The sequence below is a fragment of the Gobius niger genome, assembly GCF_951799975.1.
Source record: "Gobius niger genome assembly, chromosome: 1".
In the NCBI taxonomy this organism is placed as follows: domain Eukaryota; kingdom Metazoa; phylum Chordata; class Actinopteri; order Gobiiformes; family Gobiidae; genus Gobius; species Gobius niger.
The window spans coordinates 13,405,928-13,423,342 of record NC_136852.1 but is presented as its reverse complement, the minus strand read 5'-3'; the positions used below and the strand labels follow the sequence as shown (position 1 = coordinate 13,423,342).

At 42.9% G+C, this 17,415-nt stretch overlaps 1 protein-coding gene across 1 annotated transcript in view; it reads left to right on the top strand.

The window, feature by feature from the left end:
- The first annotated feature begins 7,669 nt into the window (after positions 1-7,669).
- gucy1a2 (guanylate cyclase 1, soluble, alpha 2) overlaps positions 7,670-17,415 on the top strand; it is a 33,279-nt gene continuing 23,533 nt past the window's right edge. Inside the window, exons 1-4 of the mRNA XM_079573981.1 lie at positions 7,670-8,912; positions 13,933-13,994; positions 14,274-14,392; positions 15,531-16,438. Coding sequence (XP_079430107.1) covers positions 8,589-8,912; positions 13,933-13,994; positions 14,274-14,392; positions 15,531-16,438 — 1,413 coding nt within the window. The 5' untranslated portion in view covers positions 7,670-8,588. The remainder of the gene's footprint in view (positions 8,913-13,932; positions 13,995-14,273; positions 14,393-15,530; positions 16,439-17,415) is intronic.

Below are 17,415 nucleotides of genomic sequence, written 5' to 3'. Positions count from 1 at the left end.
GAAACCAGAGTTAACTTTTATTTTTCTTAGGCCAAATTAGAATTTTAAAAATTATTTGTATTTGTCAAATTCCAGATGAACGAAAGATAGAATTTTCTACACAATTTTTGATTTTAGAAAATCCATCCATCCATTTTCTTCCACTTGTCCATTGCTGGGTCGTGGGGGCAGTTGTTGGAGTTGCCCAAATCACATTGCACCAGCCCCTTATGGCTCCTCCTGCAGGTGGTGGGTCCACAGAAGGACGGCCTCATGGTTCTGACTGGGCCTGTTTGTCTCTCATAAGGGGCGTTTGATCCGCTCTTTGTCTGACCCGTCACCTAAGACCTGTCGGCCACGGGAGACCCTACCAGGGGCACGAAGCCCCCGACAACAGAGCTCCCAGGATCATTCAGGTGCTCAAACCCTTCCACCGCGTTATGGTGGCGGTTCAAGGAGCGGTGTTTTAGAAAAATAAAAGTTAATTCTGATTTCATGTCTGACAGTGAGTAAAAAAAAAATGCAAATGTGTCTTTTTATGAAGCGTATGTAAACATATGGTTCTCACTGTATAAAATGGATCTTGACTGAGCTTGAGGTTTATCTACAATGCACGTCATTGTTTCACTTCTCCATAATTTTCTTTGCGGTGAAGTGACTAACTCTTCATTATGTTTATTTTTCCCAAAAATGACTCTCTCCACTTTAGGGCTGCAAAATATATGACCAAATATCCTTCATTTAGGCGATGCGGTGGCACAGTGGTGTCTTTCCTTATTGGAATATTATGAGATGCAATATTTCAACAAATCAAAGGTCTTCCTTCTGTCTCAGGTTTCTACAGGTTTGCTAACATGACAAAAATCAATGCTCTCAGAGAAATGTGGTTAAGCTCAGTGTTTGTCATAATTTTCCTAATATAGTTCTATTATAGCCTTGGTCTAACTTAGTCTCTTTAATTCCTGTTGTGACACTATTTATGACACTTTTTGTTTGAATGATATGCTTTAGAGAAACATATCGCAGTAATGCCGACTGTAACAAGTGAATTTCTCCTTTGTGAGATCAATAAAGGATTATCTTATCTTATCTTATCTTAATACAATTATCAAATATATCAATAATATTGTGCATCCCTACTCCGCAACACACTTTCTTTTAACCTCCCTTTAATTGCCTGCTATTCCTTGAAGGCAGCGCCGTGCAGTAGGTTACTGTATTTATATAGGACGAGCGAGAGGCCCAGGTTCATGGGTAATGACAGCCTTGTGGCGTGGAGTGATGGATGGTTATGGCCAATTAGATTGTCTTAGGGCAGATTTATGACCTCCACTGCCATTTCTTTGTCCCGAGCCTTGATAACACACAGGCCAGATAGGCACTACACCACAGTCTTTCAATGGTGATTCTAACCCACTCAAATGATAAGAGAAATGTACGGCTGCATATCTGACACATGGGCTTTACGACCACTCGTAGTTAAACAGACGAGTTATCTCTGCTTGAATGCCATTTGTTAGTTGGAGCAAAGTTGTCGTAAACAGGCTTAAGGAGAAGGTGATTGTGTGATGATCACCGGAGCAGAGCAGTCCCACGATTGAAGCTCTTGTGAGGCATTTCTGAGCTGCAGTGGTTTGTGTTAGAGGATAACATTAAATCGCTATTTATCATACTGGGTCAGGCTGTACAGTCGTACTATCTCTGTCATAGCCTTGACTGTGGTGCTCAGGCGCCCACTCTCTGCCACTGAATGCTTGCGTATCAGTATGACGCTCTGAGAGGGTATTTATCCCTCTTCTGTGGAAGCATAGACAGACTTGAATGGTAGGACTAGCGCAATGTCTCGAGTTCATGTCTCCGGGTCCCGCACCGATGGTAAATAAACTTCTCCTGCATAAGACATCCAGACTGCTGCCTGTCATTCATCTATCCTCTCGAACACCATTGTTATTTCTCTAACAGTTTGTATCAATCAAGTAGCAAGTGGCAACAGTTGATGAGCGTGGGGAGAAAATGCTGGCGATCAGTTATTTACAATACCCCATGATTTCCTTTTGCCTAATGCCAGCCACTCCTGTATACGAAAGTATAGGAGTGGCAGGGATTGAGCATTTGAATAAAAGTTATTTGTTCTGAATTTGAGTCGGTTTGAACTAATCTAAGATAAGATACAAATGCTTAATTTTTCACTTGAAATGATACGAAATAATCTGATTAAAAAAAATAATTACTTGTTCCATTGGCAATAAGAGGTTTTATCTTGTCTAAAATCAAAGCTAATCCACTCAAACTTTAGATTGAATCTCCTAATTCAAGTAGTCATTTATTCCTTATTCTTCATTATTACTTTTTTCAGTGCACTTCCTAAAAATGCCAGTGTTGGACACGCTATATGACCTAATTGTTAGTATTGACAGTATTTCTCCCATTTAACTCTAAAAATATTAAAGTACTCTCTGATTTGTGTAATAATGTTTCTTAAAATTATCTTGAGGACCAGAGGTTCTGTGCTGGTGGGCCGGATTTGGCCCGTGGGCCTGACGTTGCCTACCCCTGCTTTATACTAACTGTGATTTTCTACATGGATCTATAATAACTTCATACCCTCCTGGTGAAAACCTCCAAGGAAACTGTATGATTGAATGTATTGTCTGTGCTAAAAGTGTAGATCGGGGTAGGCAACGTCAGGCCCGGGGGCCAGATCCAGCTCTCCAGCACAGAACCTCTGGCCCCCAAGATGATTTTGAGAAATATTAATATGCAAATAAGAGATCAAATACCTGTTCAAGTACTCTTAAAATGCGAGAAATAGTGTCAGTATTTTAAAAATGTCCTGTCAGAACATCCCACTTGGTGATATGTAATGTTACACAGTGATTCTCCACTGGTGGAGTGGATCGCAAGTCTATAGGGAACTTTATCCAACACTTTCCATCTGAAACTGCATGGAAACACTAACTGTGCCTGTTAAAATGAATGTTCATTATAATTTCAGTCTCAAAAGGATATGTACTGCTTGTTCAACAAAAACTTGCATGGATAATGCAATATTTTATACGAAATATGACAAATTACAGTTTTATTTGGGTCCTCGGCTTGTCATCCGAGGGTAACGGTGGGTCCCAAAGCCCTGACACTTGGGAACCACTGATATAAAAAGTTCTTTACTTTAGGCTACAATGTTGAGGTTCGGCCCTTGGGTGTTTTGGCAATGATGAAACTTGGCCCTCCACGTCGCAAACTTGCCTACCCCTGGTGTAGGTCTTACCCTGCTTTTCCCGGTAGGCGACCAAAACACACGTCTTTGTAAAGAATATGAAAAGCGTGTTGTCTGGCTGGCCAGGCTACTAACTGGGTAGTTTAGACTCTCAAATGTGTTCCCAAACACAAGTAATTGATGTAGGCTACAACTTTAGTAGTTCATATGTCAATCTTCTTTTGATTGTTCATTCCCCTGCCCTGGACATGTTAATGATGTGCACAGTGAACTGAATCTTTAGTTTGAAACAAAAATTGCAACCTCAATCGGTAACAACTGAGAAGAAAAGTGAAACTTTTGGCTGAGGATTTGTTGAGGTGTAGCCGATAACGCAGCGTTGAAAAACAACTTTGAGACTTTTGAAGAAAAGCACCTGGATTTGACAGTGTGTCACAGTGAAGCTCGTCTTTTTATCTCCCTGCATTCCTCCACTTCTGCAACTTCCTTTTTTCCACCTACTGTTGTCTGTTTTGAGATTTATTTGTGTACGGGGAGTTGCTTGAGATACATTCTAAAAAATATATGCTCGCATTTATCAAAGGTGACCAAACATTTAGATTTTTACTGAAAACAGTTCCTCTCATAATCTTGTAAATCTGTCGAGCAAACATCCGTGTTATTTCCTTCGTCAGTTCCAGCTTTAGGAGAATCAGGGCTGCACGATGAATCGCAATGAAATCTCAGCTTGCAATGTAAACAAACCCTTGTTTAGGCAACTAAGTAAACAGCATAATACCCCGACATCTACAGCATCTTTTGTGCAATTTCATTTGTCTGTGTGTGAAAACCTCCTTGCTCTGTAGTTTAGGTCTAAGCCAGTTCTGAAATGTGACTCTTGGATTTAGCTGTTCATATTCCAATGTTCACTTAAACATGAATGACACTGGGAGGCTTTAAAATGTGCACTGTCAATTGAATCTTGACATGAAAAAGAAAAAATGTCTAAATGTATACACAGCTATTTAAAAAAAATAGTTTAAAAACTTCTATCACATTAAAGCCACACTGTGGAACACTCCAGCAATGATGAGCCAGGCACAGACAATGCTGTTTTTACAGTAGTTTGTGAATAATAAATCATTTTTAAATGTTATTTAATGTTCAATCTGCAGCAGCATCTCCATGGAGACGAGCTGGTGATGTCCCGCTCACAGCGAAGTTACGAGTCAGGTCTGAGGAGACACGAGCTCACTCACAGAATATAGTCTAGTATATTTGAGGTGTTTTTTCACCATTATTAAAAATATGCCTTAAAATACTTTACTGCTTTTGTTTTATTTCTTTACCTATGGGGTGAAATGTTACAGTAAGACTATATAAGTAAGAAAATAGAATCAAAATAAAAACAGACTAATACAGTGCTGATTTTATTAATCTTATCAAAATTATGTGCTCTATCATTTTAATTCAGTGACTAAATTGCTTGTCTGCGTGACCCAGACCCTGTCATGGATAGATTAGCCAGTAATATTAACTCAGCTAGGAGTAATGTTACTTTAAAATAATATGACGAAAACTTGAGAACCGGGTAACTGGCATACAACTCTGATTTGTGTTTCAGTGCTAAACAAAACTAAAAATGATATAAATATTTTGATATTTCCAATGAATACTATATAAAAAATGTTCATATTTTTGTATGTCATGCCACTAATACTCACTGTGGAAGAGTAACTTTTGACTCATAAGTATTTACACTTCAAATGCATATGACTTAAGAAGAATATAGTAAACTATTCAAAGAAGTACATGAACTTGTAAATGTATTAACTAACTGAGCCCTACCCAGCACTACTACACTGTCCTTTATCTTTCTAAACAATGAATTCCACTGTCCCGTAGGCTTTATTAAATGCCCATAAGCACAGACGTAGATAGCCGGCACATGGTACAAAGCGAGCCTGATAAGCAAGGCAGCTGTGGTGCTCTGAGGTAGAGGATAATGGCTGCTGCTTTCGAGGTCATCTTGTTATTCCAGAAAGTCAGATGAATTAGCAGACACTAGGGCTGCACAATATGAGGGATATGGTGATATTTCAGGACTGGCTTGAATATTGTGATCACGACATCATGCTGTATTTCACTAAGCCACAGCTTTCCATTATAAAGCAAATTTAGAGATGCACAGATCCAGCCTTTTTGCTACTGATACCGATACTGGGGTTTGAGTATCTGCCGATATCCGATATTTACGGATACCAAGAGACTTTCTTAAAAGTGTCTTTCTCTGAGTGAAAAATTAATTGACTTTTCTCCATTGTAAGATCAATAAAGTCATATTTTATTGTCATGTTACAGATCAAATATCAATTATATATATTGAACTCTTGGATAAACATTTAGCAAGGATGATTTTCTACACTAAGTATCCTTGGGTATATGACAGTGATCTAATCATTACAAATATGTGAGATCAGTAAACTAAAATACAAACACATGCTAGCTAGCTTTAGCATGCTATTGCTAACCGCAGAATTTTGCGCAGCGATCCAAAATAAATTTGCGGAGGTTAAAACTAACTTGGCTATTGAAATCTCCAGGTTCTTAGCTTTACAATGCTATACAGCATGTCCATATTCACCTAGATTTAGGTGGTAAAAGTTGTGTTTTTAAGGCGCTGAGAGCCAAAGCTAGTATCGATTCATTATCGGATATTTGTAGCCGATACCCGATATTGTATTTTTCCCAGTATCGGCTCCGATTATTCGATGCCAGTTGGCTATCTGATCGGTGCATCCCTACTACATATTGTCAAAACCAGACTTAAAACATACTAAATCAAAGGGGCTATATGGAGTTAGAAAATGTAAAATTATTTATTTTTAATGTCCTAATGTGTAGAATGAGCCCAGACCTGTTCAGCACAACTGTCTCTAAAATCCTGCCCTGTCACTCAAAAAGTTATTACTTTGGGTCCAAATTGCCGTCATGCACGAGCTTGATATAGAAGGTGCAGTTACACGTATGACCTGTGGTGGCAGTAGTGAGTATAAAATTGCCGACTTGCATCTAGCCACTTTAAGACCAAAATTAGGCTAAAATGTAAGTAATTTTGAACTAAAGCTGAACTTTCTCACATTTTTCTTCTGTTTGGCTGTGATAGCAAGAAATGTGTACTACATCTGAGTCGGATGGAATACCACAGTGATTTTCTGATACATTGTAGCTTCTTGCGATATGGATATTGCGTCACCGATAACTTCAGGTCATCTAGTTACTCCAGAAAGTCAAATGAATTAGTAGACGCCTCCAGGAAACGACACGTGTTTGTATGTTCAACGATGCGTCACGCCTGTCCCCTTTGGCCGGCGTCGATTGAGGTCAAGGTCACGGTCGTGATCGGTGCCGGGCATGAGAAACAGTGTGCTCCATTGTGGCAGGGCTGAGTGAGTGCGTCGCTGCCAGTGTTGCCAGCTTTTGTGTTTACAAAGTGGAGGCATATTTCTCCCTGCCTCCTCACAGAACAGTTGGTAGGTTGCCATAAATCTGCTTTATTGACCATGACTATTGTGTGATTACAATCCCATTCCCGTTGATTGCTATTTGCAGCCAGTGGATTGGATAGTCAGAAACAGTAAATTGCTTATTTATGCAGTGTGAATTCATGGTGAACGCCTGGATTGATTTTGCGAATAATTTATGTAACAAACTTTATGACTTACACCAGATGCCCCCAGACGAGATCGGGTGAAAGTGGCCACTCTATCCATAATCTTTATCCAGCTATTCAGACCTTTCTCCAGTGATGAACTCCTACTTTTTATTGCTGTATTTTTAAACTTTATTATCCCCATAAGAAAATGTGTTCTTATTTCATCCATCATGTTCAAACCAGTGCCTAAAGAAGTCAACCGTTAGGAGGAGTGGGCGACCTCAGTGCATCACCTGAAGACCCATTTCCAGATCTAGAGCCAGGATCTTACGGGTATAATAATACAATTATGGCTCGGGGAACTGGAGTAGGCAACTTGCTATGGAAATACATCCAGACAATGGGAGAACATGAAGACTCCAAACAGAAATGCCCCACTTGACCTGGGAATCAAACCCAGGACATTTTTGCTGTATGTTTATGTATGGACATTTTTATGGGATCAATAAAGTCTTCTCTTTTGGGGATTCTACGGCAAATGTATTAATGCTTCTCAATACTCCTGTACTCCTAACACCAAATTGCTCAACATAAATAATAAAAAAAAAAAATAATAATATTGTGTTACTGTGATATAAAAATTACGATATCAAAAAATTATACCGCGATAACGATATGCGATACGATGTGGCCCACGCCTTAGGCTATTTCTAAAATGTCCCATATCTGATCCGAAGAGATCACCCACTTTCACCTGCACTTTCTGGATCTGCGCTCTAATTGGTTGATTTACCGTCCATCTACACGCAAAGCCGCTCGTGCACTGACGCTGACTTCATTGCGCGCGAGCTCGGCGGAACGCTCTGCCGATCGGTCTCTCTCCCGCGTCTCCATCCGCGCACCTTCACACAAGCCTCCTCCGACCACTCTCCGCGCACAGTCAGGTACACAAAGCCACGGGGGCAGCGGGGAGCCACGCGGACACGTGAGGACAGAGCGGGGACTTTCCCACAGGCTCCACGTAGATCCAACACCAGCTGCACGGAGGCTCCAGAGAAGCTGCGCAGGAGCTGTCGCAGAGGACGAAAAGGAGAAGGAGAGACGAGCGTGTACCCGGCAGCTGTGACTTTGGGGGGGAATCCTCTTCTGCAAAAGTGGGGATGAAAACAGGGCATGCTTTGCTTTTCTGGACCATATGTTGCATGGGATATTTGACAATGCGCCGAGGATAAACTTTGAGCAAATGTGTTTTTATGTTACGGCATTTCATAATTTCATTTCTGTAATTAAGCATCCGTTTGCTTCTGAACTGATCGGTCAGAGATTGGTCGCAAAATCGGGTTACCATCTTACCGATTTGAAGTCACATTTTCCTGCCAGGGGCATCCTCTGCGCTGTCTGCCCTCCACGGGAGTAAGGTGGGCTTTGTGGGGTAAATAAGGACGCTTTTCGGAAGGCAGCGTTCCCCCGCCTCTGTCTTACATAAATGTTTGCGTGCCGTTAGTCGACCCCCTCTCTCCCTCTCTGAGGTTGAGTCTCACGCAGACAGACAACTCATACACACGCAGACGCGTAGCCCACAAAACCGGACCGCGCGCACAGCCTTATGCACACACCGTTTTACAGACCTGTTCCCTCTCCGGCCCACCCCCCCCACTAACCCTCACACCCCCACAATCTGATGTGTCCCCGGCGCGGAGCTGGACGCGACACTCGAGCGGCTGTAGCATCCTCCTCCTCCTCTTCCTCGCCATCACCATGTCCTCATCCTCGCGCAAGATCTCCTCTGAGTCCTTCAGCAGCTCGGTGGGCTCGGACTGTGGGCTGGAGAGTCCGGGGGGAGACATTGGGGGGGATGGTGTTCTGGAGCCCGCGGAGGAGCCCCGAGGATGCCCCTTTTCGTCTTTCCCGTCTGCCCACAGAGCGGTGCTGTGGAACGGACGCAGCCCCCTCGAGAGGTCGGTGTGCCCGGCGGGCGAGGAGCAACAGGGACCGAGTGTACCCCACAAGAGGGCGACCAGGAGGAGACGCGTCAACCTAGACTCGCTGGGGGAGAGTTTGAGACGACTCACCTCACCCACGGTAGGTCTGCATTCTCTGTCTCAACGAGCCACAAGTTATTGCCTTAGGCCGCGGTGGGCTATTGGCTATTATGTTGGTCATCACCATTGGCTGAGTACATGTAGGCCTTCAGGGCATCTGTAAACATTTAATAAGCCTAATCTAGAAAGACAAGAGCCTAAATTAGCTCCCCCATGGGCCAATTTTTTTAAAATTATAAATAGGCATCAAGGCCTCTTGTGGCAAAGTTAAGCCTGCTCTGAAACTTAGACTATTATTAGTCTCTTACATTGAATCTAATTGAGAGGACACAAACAGCATTTGAAAGAACAAGCCTAATGCTCAAAAGTAATGCGCATGGATGTATATGGATGGACCACAATCAAAAATGAGGCTTTATTTTAATAATTAAAATAGAATATATCTTTGCTTTGGTGGATATTTGACCAAACTGCTCTCATGAGATTATAAATAATCCCGACAGTGCCCTTTGCCGTTTGTACATGAAAGGGCAAAGAGCACCTGCGCACAAATGATATTGCTCTAAATATTTGAGTCATGTAGCACCTCAAAGACGTTCTCCATGAGCTTTTGTAATGTTTACTGAGCTGTGGCGCCTGTTGCAGCACATGTTGTAATGTAATGAAGATGCTTTAGGAGCAGGACAATGATAGATTGCTTGTGGTTACAATTTATTTATTTATTTTCGTAAGGGAAATCTGCCTCTTAACTGTCTCTGATAACTTTAGTTAACACGGATGATTGATTAAGGTCTGCCAATTAAAATGCTCAGATCGGGAAAATAAGAGAAAAAAGCCATAATTGTTCAGACCTGGACATCGCTTGAATTAGTTTTCCCCTTCAGTTCCATAAGTATTGAAATTATATATAAAGTGTGACAGATTTGCAATAAGAATAGAGTGAAAGTGTTATAAAATGCTTGTTTTTGCAGATTGTATTGTTTCAAAATGCATAGTTGAACCTTTCAATATTTGTACAGCTTCTGAAGTCTGTAAAACAAAAACAAAAACAAGGTTATAGTCTAATAAATCTTTCTTGTATTACTAATATTTCCTGCAAAATAAACAGATTTTGTATTTTTATATTCATCCTCATCTCGCTTGATCCGAAAGCTGTGTACAAGGCACCTCTGGCTGTGTCCCTCTGTGCTGCTAGTTCACACAGAGTGAGTGTCGTCGCCTGCACCAAAGCGTGACAGAACAGAGGTGCCTCGACCCCTCTCTGTCTGTGTCTCTCCCCGTCTTTGGGCCGGTCACATCACACTAACCCAGAAGCACTAACATGTGGCCAACAGTCTTCTTTGTGTGCTCTGGTGGAAGGTGCCATTAGCCCGCTGACCCGTAATGCTTGTCAAAGCTCCGGGTGTTGGCTACAAATATGAGCTGAAAACTGCCAGTGTGAGGACTCTGCTGTGTGCACTGTAGTGGTCACTGTGACACACAAACAGAGGCACAAATGAGGGGGAAGTAAACAGGCGCTGGCAAAATATTATGAATTATACAGAGGTCTTGAAGGTCGCAAAGACTGCATTTATTTAAGCACGCATTAGGATTTGCAAACAAAATATCCCGTCTACGTAGGGTCTTAACTTGTTTAAAACAAACCCCTGAATTGGCTTTGATTAAAACAGGGTCTGGACAATAATCGAGAGCCACATGGGTCGGCCTGCATGCCAACCAGAGGTACCAGTGTGGCACCATAGTCTGAGAACCACTGATTTGGATCATATAATCATGCACACAATATGTTACCCTGTCTCTGTGAAGTCTTATAAATCCTTCTTATCATGTGGTTCAGAACGCAATAAACATGCACGGTCTCTAAACATAATAATAATGATATATTTTTGTCCTCTCTCGCTCCTGGACACGTTTAAAATGTGCATTGTGTGGAATAGAGAGATTGTTTCTAAAAATAAAATAGCATGTAATCGCAAAGCTAGACAGAAACATTGCCCTTTAAGGTATTTTTCTACAATTGTGTAACCCTATGTGCTGCAAAGAGGTGTCGTCTTTTTCATTTTGAAGTTTGGCCGACTTAAGACGCGCTTTAGATGAGTGCTTGCTTTTGGGACTGATGCGGTTCATAAGCAAATGCAAATCGCGGACTGTATCCAGATGATGTCCTCTGTCACTCTCCATTAAATTGCATGCATTGCAAATCGTGCAAGATGTTGTACAGTCTTGTTGCTTCCCGCCCGGCGGTGTAGCACAGAATGCCTCCACACTTTCCCCAATCACTGCACACACAGAAGAAAAAACGCCGCTCTCCTTAATCCAATTTTTTCAGCCTCAACCTGAAAGAACCCAGCGCTTTGATTACAGCTGAGATGTTTTTGTATTTGTCAGCGCTCTGACGGATGGAGCCCGCGCTGAGCAGTATCTGCTGCGGTCGCATCTGGAGTTTGAGCTTTTCTTAATGATATGAATAATGACACTGTAGAATGTAGCAATTCCTTTCCTGATTAGTCGACGTGCAGCGCTCATACTGGTTTATGCAGCATCCAGTCAGAAAAAGTGTTGGTTTAGGATAGGCCAATGGTCAGGCCAATCAGTTAATGTACAGAACCATCTGGGTGGCGGTTAGTGCTCATGGCTTACAGAAATAGTGTTCGATCCCCACCTGTGTGGAGTTTGCATATTCTCCACCACTAAAAACATGTACAATAGGCTAATCCTCCAGCCAGGTGTTACTCACTGCTCCTACAGGGCGCCCCGCCGGCATCAAAGATGGGTCAAAAGCAGAGAACAAATTTCCCTACAGTGATTAATAAAGTTAATTAATAAAGTATAACCAAAGTATAGTATAACTTAAAGTAACCTCAACTTATCTGCTGGACATTGCTGTCCACATCGGATTATGTGGTGCTGAAGTCTGATACTGAAAATGTTTAATTTGAGCTTTTATTCTTGAATAAAATATAGACCTTTGTGTCATTGAAAGTCAATGGAATTCATGTCAGACCTAAACTTTGTGAATGTTTGAAAACAGCACAAGTGATTCAGATCAATGGAACGGCCTGCAGCATTTATACCCCAGGCACATCAAAACTTCAAAAATACTATATGGTCAATGCCTTTAAAAAATAAAAATCTTTGTCCTCCCCAGTTTGGTGTATCTGTTTGGTATCGCGCTCTGGTCTGTGCATCTTCTTTAAGCATTCAAAGCATCTTCTCAACTGTCTCGTCCTTAGCGCCGGTCCTCGTTAATCAAAAAACTTGAAATGAAAAACGGAGAAAGAACAGACAAGGACATCCTCTATTAAAACCAATGTTTGTCTATTTGCATGAGGGAATCAGTCATCCAGACACGCCAGGTACAAGTCAAATGAGTTTGACTAAGCAACGAGAGCGAGAGAGAGAGTGGCAGAGCGAGACAAATAGGGCAAGCTCTCCTTTCAAACAACAAATAAAATGGAGGATATACCACATATTGCATTCACTTAATGAGAAAGGCCATATCTGTCTCTCTGTTCTCTGAAAACTATACAATTTGCCCATTCATGGTGAATTTAGAGCGTGCGACATGCATTGGGCCGTCGCGTTGCGTGCATAGCCGCTGCAACAATGCAGACTAATGATGCTGATGGATCGGTTTGGTTGTTTGCACATGTGTTGTGGTGTGCAGGCCTGATAACAGTTGGGCTCTGTTTGGTAGCCTTGTCCCTGGTGAATGAGTAGCAAAATCAAGGCCAACAATCTGAGAAATAGGGCTGCACCCCGTGAGAAGAAATGTGCTAAACATCCGTTGAGTGAGCTTTGTTTTCTATACCGCATTTCATTAACAGTATTTCTCACATTTTTACTCTGATTTGTGTAATAATATTTCCCACTTCATCTTGAGAAAAGTGTCTGGATCTACACAGAGAAAAGCCTGTCTCGTCTACTACACAACGGCCGATATAGCACCGTCCAGATCATTGTTGTTGAGCCATGTCTCCACAAACACAGTTGTACACAGCCCTCTGAGAAGAGATTAATATCCAAAAATTACAGGCACAGAAGTTGTTAGTCCTACACCATCTGCGTATTCCCCTCTACAGCAATGAGATGCGTTACCTATCGTAAATATAAGGTGTTTCGAATGTCTACTGTGTTCACAATCATGGGCCTTTTGCGTTCGAACTGGCTTGTGTGTCTGTCCGTGGTGGGCGTGGGCTGGCACTGACCTCTCCAGCTGGCACGTAGTGTTCCAGAATTGTCACTACAGCCTCGCTTTTAAGCTGCATCTCACATAATCAGATTGGAGCCGCCCTCTTCAAGTTAAGCGGACAGAAATGCTAAATACGCCGCGTAAACCCTCTCGTGCACATTTGCAGGATTTATGTACACAAAACAAAACAAACATCTGTAGCTGTGAAATGTGTTCTCCTTTTAAACCTTTAAAAAGTATTGCCTATAGATATTCAGACATACTTTTGCAATCCGCGTGAAATGTGTGGAAATGTTGCTGTTTTATTCTATGCGTTTTGAAGGCTTTATAGTCCCTGCGACCTGTCAAGAGCAATGGGCGATTGGGCATGTTTTAGACTGTGCACAGAAAGGCCGTTCCCTGCTGTGAGGAGAGGAGAGTGGTAGCCATTCAGCCACTGCATTGCCAACTGAGGGGCCAAAGGAAGTGAACCCTACACACGCTCCGCTCCCTTGCACGCTCTCTGGCATAGTTTTAGGTTCGTGGGCTGCTAGAAAAAAACTCACAAAAGTGCACAATTATGGCTCAATGATATCTTTGTTTGCGTATCTGTTTTTCCTTGGCGTTTCTGTATTGTTATGACTGATAATTCATGATTGTACTTACATTAACATTAGTATTATTTGTTAAACATTCTATTGTTCAGTGCCTAATATGACCACCAAAGATTAATTAAAGCAAACAATAGCAGCGTATGAACCCAGGGCAAAAGAATTACAGCCATGTTAGTCGTCACAGACCAACATTTGCTCAGATGACGCGAGACAATATTTTAGATTTTGTATTTATTATAAGAAGACTAGAACTTTTGCCTGTGTTTGTTTTGCAGACACAGACTGTTCAGGAGGCTCTGCAGCGGACGCTTCAGTTCTACAGGCAGCAGGAGATCAGGTGAACTTCCTTCCTGCGCCTCTGTGTCGCTGCTGTCGATCCGCTGTCTCCTAGTCTCTCATTTTCTTTTCTCTCACTTCACTGTCTGTCTTTCACACATGTGCTCGCACACACCTGCTCACTCTCTGTCATTCCCGAGCTCCTTCTGTATTTTATGGCCTGCTTTTTGAATTGTCTGGTATATCCACACTGTCTTTCATTGTAGTCACACAGTCCCAGGACAAGGGGAAAGACACAAGTGCTTGACTTCATCGTTTCTGTTTTTGTGCTGATTTTTAGGTGTCATGGCATTGAGGAAAAGCGACGAGACAAAAAAGAGGAAAAGTGCCCTTTTCTAGAAAATTCTGGTTCAGAGGAAGACGTTCTACAAATCTTGCAATATATGGCCACCATAATGGGTAAGTTAATGCACTGGACACATCCAGGCCTCTCTTTATGCTTTTTCCATGTTGTAGCATCTTTCAGCATGTTTTCTGTTCAATCAGAATCCATTGCACAGCAGGGTGCTATATTTAACATTCCCCCGAGGGCAGACCTTTGAAAAAGCCACTGTAGACACTCTTGACAATGAAGAACACAGTGTTGTGGTCGAACTACTGCACATGCTGACACACATACAATACAAACCTGGTATTTACACAAAGCACTCCAGTCTCTGCTGTAGTCAGTGTGAGGCTGTCTCTGCAGCACAAGAAAAACACATACGTGTTAGGCTTGTGAGTCACTCGGCACATCTTTGTTCTACCATCGAGAATCATCTCTTACCTTTCTCTCTCTAGTCCTCCTCTCTGCATCCTTCCCGAAGAGACGGTCACAGTGCAGACAGGGCTGTACTTAACCGTTAATAAACTCTACTCTGACCTTCACTAATGCTCAGCTCCTTCTTGTTGCAAAGGTCTGGAGGCCAACGCCAGAGTTTTGTACGCTTATCATTGGGCAAAATGGGCTTGATTCGACCTCGTAGCTATTGAGTGATCAGTCAGTTCACTGCACCATGTCATACATCCAGTTATGTCTGTGAAGTAGTGACGTATTCTGGCATCTGCAGAGCTTGCACAGGTGGTTTTCTTGACACATTGTGCAGCTCCTCCTGAGGACTCCCAGGTGTTCCCTCACCAGATGGGTCTCAGTCCTGCTGTCTGTGTCTACAGCAGCGTCTTTACTGACTTGTATTACCTCCTTTGAATAAGTGTGTACTGTGAAGGCTGTGTCGTACATCGCCCCTGTGTCAACTCTCTTCAAGTATCAGGCAGTGATTGCACTGCTGCCATAATTCCCTTGGATAAACTGTAATCATTGAATAGTCTTTTGAGAACCATAGTCGGAGACAAATGAATTTAATATCGTGAAGAGGAGCAGACGTAATGTGGAGGTCATATGAAGCAATTATCTTTAAATTACTTTGGGGTTTAAGAAAGTCACATAGCTATATCAACTTAACTTTCCAGTGCACTGCTGACTGCATGAGTCAAGTTTATCTTCTGTGTAGACCTATTATATACAGTACAAAGCTTATTGTTCTGTCCTTTTTCTCAGGAGTGCCATTCTGTGAGCTTCGAGAGCATTTTGGAGAGGAATTTTTTGGCCTGTGTTTCGAAGAAAATGAGCGAGTGCTTCGTGCTTTGGGAGGAAACCTTCAAGACTTTTTCAATGGCTTTGATGCCATTTTGGAACACATTCGCACCTCCACAGGGCGCCGAGCCTCATTTGAGAGCCCATCTTTCCAGTGCAAGGACCCTCACGAGGAAGAGAAAGGACGTAAAAAACTGCACAAAGTTTCGGAGGAGGAGGAGAGAGGCAACAGAGGAAAGGTGTTGCTTCTTCATTGTCTCAACCCTGCTCCGGTGGTGGGACTCGTCATGCCGGGGCTGATCAAAGCTGTTGCTAGGCGGATCTATCACTCAGAAGTTGAGGTTGAGGAGGTTGCTCCTCTGACGCCTCTGCCCAGTGAGGACTTGGAGCAGAGTGATGGAGACTCCAGGAGCCCGACTCCCACAGCGTCTCCCTCTGTGTCCCCCTCCTCCTCGCCCTCCCCACCCTCCACTTTTCCCAGCTCCTCTCCCGCTGTCTGCCTGTCCTTCCAAATCCAGGAGACAAGGTCCCAGTCCCTCACCTCTGCCTCAAACACAGCCTCCGGGAGCTCCAAAAGACCCCCTCTGACTCTGTCCACCAACCCCAGCGACCTGCGCATCGGCCTGGCCACGTTCTGCCGGGCCTTTCCTTTCCACCTGGTTCTGGGACCTCGCATGGAGCTGCTGCAGCTCGGGGAGGGACTTCGAAAGCAGGCTCGCATTGAGTCTCATCGGACCCTCTCCTTCAAGGACTGTTTCGAGATTGTTTCACCTAAAATGGAGCCTTCGTTCAAGGGAATTCTCCTGAGGCTTGCTTCCCCATTTACCATCCGCACCAAGCCTGACAGCGCACAGACCGGCCCTAAGGAGAAGGTAGGTGTGACACTCAACTACTAAACCCTTTCCAGGATGTTGGTCGGGTTCCTATTGAAGCCAGTATTATGTTTTACGCAAAGGAATGTTTTCAATGTGGTAATCGGAGGGAATTAAACTAAATCCATTGTGTTTTTTTCACTCCCGTGGCCAAGAAGCGCTCTGTGTACTCTGTTGAGTCATATGGATCTTGTAGCATCTGAGCAGAGAGGCTAAGAGTACGCCACAGTGTGAGAGGGAAGGCCTGACATTTTCACCGAAAGGGCAGCAAGGCAAGGCGACAGGCCAAGGCAAAGAGGGTAGGCGCGCTCCGCTGCCCCTCGCTTCTGTGCGTGTTTGAATGGGTCAGGGTTGGATTTGCTGTTGGACTTCTTCTTCTCCCAGGGATATGCCCGCGCACACACCTGCTGAAAAGGTCAAAGCGCACATCTCTCTTCTCCCTTTCAGCGGACAGTGGGAAGTGTACACAAGGCGTTACGTCTGTTGCATCATCTGTACATCATGTTTGACAAAAGAAGCAGCTGCTAATTTGACAGGCTTTTTTTGTAAACAGCCCACAGAGGTGTACACTTCACATGTGATAAAGTCAAACAGCTTGCACTACCTTTGAAACAAGGCTACATTTGTTTGGTAATATATTGTTTCTCACACGTTAGACAGAACATGCTCAACTGTGTAACTAGTTTAGATTGTAGGTCGAGTATTGATTAGTGTATGGATATAATGACATTATTAGTACATTTCTATTGGCATGTTCATATATATTAAGATAAAGTAGGTAAAGGAAGATGGTGTGATTTTTGTGCTAGTAGTTATTATTTTCCACAATGCCTGACCACCGCCTGGATTAAACTGTCACTGAGCAGGCCTGCTAAGATTACTTATTTTTCAATTAATGACAAACAATATCATTTTGGGCTTATTTATTGTCTGTGCCTTTAATTGCATTTTCCTTATTGTTTTTAATCCTATTTTTG